We start from the raw sequence: 6,828 nt of genomic DNA, 5'->3' as shown, positions 1-6,828 counted from the left end.
AACTAAGCGATCACGCCACTTTTTCACTTTCACTCGACCGACGCGCGACATGTTTGATCCTGCCCTCATCGCCGGCCCCCGCAGGAGCAAGCGTCAAGGTCGAAGGATCAAACACAACTAAATGATCACGCCACTTTTTCACTTTCACTCGACCGACGCGCGACATGTTTGATCCTGCCCTCATCGCCGGCCCCCGCAGGAGCAAACGTCAAGGTCGAAGGATCAAACACAACTAAGCGATCACGCCACTTTTTCACTTTCACTCGACCGACGCGCGACATGTTTGATCCTGCCCTCATTGCCGGCCCCCGCAGGAGCAAGCATCAAGGTCGAAGGATCAAACACAACTAAGCGATCACGCCACTTTTTCACTTTCACTCGACCGACGCGCGACATGTTTGATCCTGTCCTCATCGCCGGCCCCCGCAGGAGCAAGCATCAAGGTCGAAGGATCAAACACAACTAAATGATCACGCCACTTTTTCACTTTCACTCGACCGACGCGCGACATGTTTGATCCTGCCCTCATCGCCGGCCCCCGCAGGAGCAAGCGTCAAGGTCGAAGGATCAAACACAACTCTCAATCGTAGATGGATTTCGAGAAGAGGAAAAACATGTAGGGCTATTAGGGTATTGAATTGAGAAATATCCTGAAGAGCACTCATCAAATAAAATTCTGCCGTTGGAATTACTTTGAGAATGACCGTTGTTTGGCATTAAAGTCACCAATGACAAAAAAAAATTGACTTATTGCGAGTCATTTTTCGCAAGTCAGTTTGGAGCAAGTTAACTTGCTGTCCAGAGCATTGAAAAGGCAAATAGGCAGCTATGAAAGTAGGGAAGGTGTACCGGTATTTGCCATGTACCAGTTATTCGCCACCCCAGATTATATACCGTTTTACAACATATATGGTTGCCAATTGTTTAGTGTTCGCTAAATTGCTTTAAGATGATACGGAAACATTCTTGGAAACCGCAAAATTTTCTCAGAAAATAATAGAAAAAAATATTTTCCTTAAAATGTTTGCTCTATTGCACCTATTATTCGCCACCTGTTCCTGATTCGCCACCCTCCATAAGAAATCAACGTAAGTGGCAAATTCAGGAACCAAAATTAAAAACGTGGCGAATACTGGTGCAAGTGGTCCAGTATTCGTCACCACCATTTTTAATACAAAAACAAAGTTTCTGATTAGTTTTTATATTTTCCCTGCTGAGCATGGATTGAAAGCTTTCGTTTGATGTATTGACAGTAACCAAAGGTCGTTTGATTTATGTATAAACAATATTTTTCCTTAGGGTGGCCAAAACTGGTACACCTACCCTATATTTACCAAGCTGTTTCAACTGAAACACCTAAAGTTTCAAAAACGTTTCAAAGTTTATTAGTTTCAAATGACAAAAACAGTTGTTGTTTTATGCGTCTATGAATGATGATTGCAACTCCCTCACATGCCCCATCAAGTCGATCATTACGATAAACAAAAAAGTTAGGATCTCTTTTGAGTTTAGATCCAGGTTTCAAATACGTTTCAGTAATAACTGCTATATGCACGTTAGTAGCTGTAAGAAAATTAAACAGCTCGTCCTCTTTACCATTCAGAGAACGAGCATTCCAATTTGAATTATTTAAATTATTATTTAGATCCATTAGAAAAACGTAATCCAATAACAATTTGATTTGTAAATTTTACACCTACTTGGACTGCTTCAGTCATAGTGGTGGCTTTGAACATTGCATCAATCATTAGATTCAATTGTTCAGTTAGAAAATTAAAATCAGAGGCAGACATGTCATGTGATTTCCCATTAGAATTTCCGGTAGACGAAGAAGCGAAATTAACTGTGGCGGTAGGGTTTTTTCCATTTGATTTGAAATAAGTAGAATGGGTACTCATAGTACGAAAACGGGAGGAGTTCAAATTACCTGCTACGATATCGGCAAAGGATTTACCGTGGGTAGATACATTCGAAATTGAAAGATTCGAACGCCTACCCGACGAATTAAAATTAGTTTGTGAATGAGCATGGTGGGTATGATTCCTAATCAAGCGATCGTTAACTGAAAAATGAGTATTGTTCGATACTCTACCAGGGAAATTCCGGAAATGACCGTTATCGTAACGGATATTAAATTTCATCAGCCTGACACGAGCCTCAACGACTCTCCTGCGTGAAGGGCAATCCCAAAAATTTGCCTTATGAATGGCCCTGCAATTCGAGCATATGAACTTGGTGGTATCTTCCTTCACTGGACGCCCTTAGCGTGAGAAGAACCTCCGCAAATCATGCATTTAGCATCCATGCGACAATTTTTTGTACCATGACCCCACTTTTGGCACCGATGGCACTCAGTGTTCTGGTTCTGGTAATTCCCTCCAGGTTTCTGGAAATGTTTCCATGTCACACGGACATCGAACAAAAGTTTTGCTTTTTCTAAAGCTTTAATATTATTCAGTTCTTTTTTGTTAAAGTGAACTAAATAATATTCTTGAGAAAGCCCTTTCCGAAGAATGCCAGATTAGGTTCTCTTTTTCATAATGATTACTTGGTCTTGGGAAAATCCAAGTAAATCATTTATTCCATTTTTGATGTCTTCAGGTGACTTCTGGTCACTTGAGAGACCTTTCAAGACAACTTTGAACAAACATTCAGTTTTGTCGTCATAAGTAAAAAATTTGTGCTTCTTCTCTTTAAGATGTTTGAGAAGAAGTTCGCGATCTTTAAGAGTTTCCGGCAAAACGCGACAGTCTCCTTTCTTTGCGATTTGGAAGGAGACCTTGATTCCCCTAATGGAGTTCAAAATCTCTTGCCTAAATCCCCCAAATTCGGAACAACTGACCACGATAGGCGGCACTCTTTGCTTCCTCACTTGAATCAAAGAGCCTGGGCTAGAGGCAGCTTCGATTTGGTGTTCGGAAAATTTGTCTAGAGCATCGAACTGATAGCTCATTTCGATACAATTATCATTATTATTCATTTCACCTTTGGAAGAAAGTTCGCATTCCAGAGAAACGTCCTTTCCTCCATTCTTGCCACGTTTAGTGACAATTTTAAATCCCACTTTTTTGGAAGGAAGTTGTGAATTCAGAGATTCACCATTCCTTTTGTTTGTTGTTGCAACCATGTTTAGTGAATACACGAAAAAAGACGTGACCTTCGAGAGGTTTTTTCCCAAGACAGTGTCCAAGAAGGATTACCACCGCTAGCTTTCGCCAACGGGTCGAACGAAAAATCGAAGGCACGGGTCCAAACAAGGATCGTAAAGGGATCAATAGTAGAAAAATAGTACTGTTTTAGTAGCACTGAAAAGTACTGTTTTATTGCTGTAGGTAGTTTTTAGGAAAACTCCAAAAGCAAAAGAATTCGTGTACCCACAGCACGAAAGTACGATGCGCACTGTTACCACCTCCTTCATTCGCTTCATCCCAACGGCGGACAGGATGATCTATTCGCCGAAGCCTCAGCTCGTACTTGTCGTCCTGGATCAAATTCGCAATGAGCTTCTTCACTTCTTAAAGAGGGCTTTCACTTTACGGCTAACCGCAACTACCGTGTTGCCGGGGTTGACAACTTAGAACTACTCTTTCGTAACACCACCTTGAATTCCTTTCGGCATACTTTGCTTACGGAAAGTAGATTAATCGCCGCAAAGTACGTCTGTTGAATAACAAGACGAAGCTACACTTTCTTTCAGCTTTTTAAACAGCTCAAGCTAACATTATATTTTATTCGAAGGATTTTAAGAGAGAGAAATGTATGTAACACACTTACAATTTAGTGTAGGCTTAACGGTGTAATTATGGTTTGATGTGTCGATCACTTCTTTTGTACGATACACACTGCACCTAGAGATAGTTTTATCAGTTTACAATAATTTTGATCCGTTCAATTGTGTATCCGATCGACTTACAACTCTGATCCAGACGCTAATTGGGTAGACTGAATCTCGTTCTGTGTAATTTGAAGTTGACTGATATATGTATCTGTTAATAAATATTGTAGGTTAAATCCGACGTAGTATGAATATAGATCCATTACGAAAGCTTACGGTTCGCTATATTGAAATTCTCTATTGCATTATTGGCCACGCTGTTCCTCGTCGACACATCCAACGGATTTTCCAGCATATTTTCGATCCGGCACAAGTGGCTGGTTGCACCAGAATAAAAACAGAAAAAAAACAATAGCTGTCGCTTCGTTCAGATGACTGCACTGTATGTGAAGCAGAGATTGCTGCATGTCCTTTTTGAGTGTCTTGCTACTCTTTTTTCTTCTCGCTCGTTTCCATCTGGCATTCCGAAACAAAGTGCTCCAGCTTCTTGCAAAGGAAGAACTTAACGCCAGACTTGTCTACTTGCTTTTTTGATGCGCTCTGCTTGCTGAAAGACGCACCATAATTGTCGGACGCTTTGGAATCGCCCGTGACATTCACCTCCTGCATGATCTTAGCCTTGAGCGCTGTCAGTGCCACTCCAGTAATCATTAGATCATTCCATTTCGGCAAACCTTTCAGTAGCAAACTGCACATCCAAGTGTCGTCCACCATGAGGTGAAGATAGCCGACTTCCGCCAGCTGGTTACACGTAAGCACAATTTTATTCACGTACTTCTGTGTGAACTGGAAAACGACGTCATCGTCCCTCTCGGCGCCAAGTAGCTGGACGGACCTTCTCATCCTTATTACAAACTCGACCACATATGTCATTGTCTTTCATTTCAATGTACACACAGTTACGTTTTCTTTAATTAACGTCGAATGAGGCTGGAAAAACGTTCAAAAAGACCATTGTCGTGAATACTATTCGTTTCTATAACAAAAGAAGTTCAGGAGCAAAGCAAATATATATTCTAAGGCAATGTGCAAAGATTTTTAACTGAATTTTGGTGCTCAAAGTTTGTTTTTGCTGTCATCAAAAATACAAGTAAACCAAAAGCAGAATCTAATCTCGTTAAACGCATTAACAATTTAACTTTTTTAAATTACTAGTATGTTAAATTAAATTAATCCTCATCTACTTCTTCGTCGTCACTGAAGTATGCACTCTTTCTATACATAACCCTTTTTGCCCCACCACTTGTTAAAGACGTTGGCCCTTCTCCCTGCCTCTCAGCAATCCTTCGCAACCGATCATCCTCCTCACTGTCCCACCCACAATCTCCCCCGGCAGAAGCTTCCATCTCGCCGGAAAACCTTTTACCAGCGCCCTTCTTCCGCACCTTAGCCGTCCTCGGTGGCGACTTATCTCCGAGCACGTTCCGGGGACATTTATAACTTAAATGCCCTTCCTCGCCACACTCGTAGCAGCGGCTCTTGTCCGGATACTCACGCCGCTTCGCAAACTCGTCCGCTTTGCCATTGTCCTTGGCAATGCTCACCTTCAACGTACGGCCGAACATCTGTGGAATAGTTTGAGGAAATTTGAATTGTTTTATGATATTCTTCAGTGTCGTTTCCTTACCTCAACGTTGTTAAGCGAGGTACAACATAGATCTGCTTCCTTAGCATTCGAGAATAGAACGAATGCAACTCCTTTGCTCTTACGAGTTTGTTTGTCACGAAGAATAGTAACTCTTGAACATTGATGAAAATTAACTTGGGATATTGAAATTTAATTTTCTAAATTTAGATAAACCTTACCTGACGACTTGACCATATTTCTCAAAAATCTTCCGAACATCAATGTTGGTCAAATCGAACGGAAGACTTGAAGCATAGACTGTGCTCCTCGTGGATGATTGAGTAGATTGGTTCATTACTTCACTAAATTTATGCAATAAAACTGGATCACGTTTTCAAACCACGAAATTTCTGTTGCGAACGAATTCAAAATCTCGATCACTTGATTTTACCGCCACTTCGATATCGCGAGAGCCGATCCGTTTACAAACAAACCATGTTCGAAATTCGAACAAATCAAATTTGAATGACACTGCTTGACACTGAAGTAAAGTAGAACATCGAAATCATAAATTTTTATCAACTTTTTTTGAACACGAACAACATTGCCAACAGTTTTTCTTACGTCGAAAAGGAAACCTACCCTAGTTTTTTAAGGAAGCTTTAAAAAATCTTTAATCAAAACTTTCCCAAGTGTGTATGAAAAAACTTTCCCAAGTTTTTATAAAAAAAAACTTTTACAAACATATGCTTTCACAATTGCCTTATTTAGGACATCTCATAACTGACAAAGGACTATCGCCATCTCCTGAAAAAGTTTCGACGATAAGTCAAGCTAAAGCGCCGACAAACGTAACAGAACTTAGAGCATTTCTTGGTTTAATTAATTTTTACAATACGTTCGTTCCCAACCTGTCTTCTAAGCTAAGGAGTTTGTACGCACTGCTAGCAAACGATACAATTTCTGAATGGACAAATGATTGTGAAGAAGCTTTCCAGTTCAGCAAGGAAGCTCTGTTGAATGCTGATTTTCTGGAATTCTACGATCCTAAAAAACCTCTAATTTTTGTCTCGGATGCTAGTTCATACGGATTGGGTGGTGTTCTAGTCCATGAAATCAATGGATCAATCGCTGATTACTGACCACAAACCTTTGGTAGAAATTTCGGCAAATCCAGTAAGAATTCACTATACTAACTTAACTCCAGAGATATACTATGGAATTGTCCATTTATAATTTCGAAATTGCATACAGAGCATCAACAAACATGGGAAACGCTGATTTTTGCTCGCGTTTTCTACTGGAGCAGTATATTCCCAAGGGTCTTGATATTGGTAATATTAATAGCTTGAACTTTTCGGATGTGTTTCCGTTGGAAAACACTCTTGCTTGGCAGAGGTGTTGCAATTGGGTCCTAAAATTTTAA

At 40.5% G+C, this 6,828-nt stretch overlaps 1 protein-coding gene across 1 annotated transcript; it reads right to left on the bottom strand.

Moving 5' to 3' along the window:
- Positions 1-4,828: 4,828 nt before the first annotated feature.
- Positions 4,829-6,161, bottom strand: LOC5567610 (zinc finger CCHC-type and RNA-binding motif-containing protein 1). Its single transcript, XM_001657517.2, has 3 exons — positions 5,642-6,161; positions 5,463-5,574; positions 4,829-5,400 (listed from the first exon to the last, which is right to left on the bottom strand). Exons 1-3 carry the CDS (start codon positions 5,755-5,757, stop codon positions 5,005-5,007), a joined length of 624 nt encoding a protein of 207 aa, XP_001657567.1. The 5' UTR covers positions 5,758-6,161; the 3' UTR covers positions 4,829-5,004.
- Positions 6,162-6,828: the final 667 nt, after the last annotated feature.

The sequence above is a fragment of the Aedes aegypti genome, chromosome 1, assembly GCF_002204515.2.
Source record: "Aedes aegypti strain LVP_AGWG chromosome 1, AaegL5.0 Primary Assembly, whole genome shotgun sequence".
In the NCBI taxonomy this organism is placed as follows: domain Eukaryota; kingdom Metazoa; phylum Arthropoda; class Insecta; order Diptera; family Culicidae; genus Aedes; species Aedes aegypti.
Note: the sequence above shows the minus strand (reverse complement) of the source record. Positions and strands in the feature narration are given on the sequence as shown.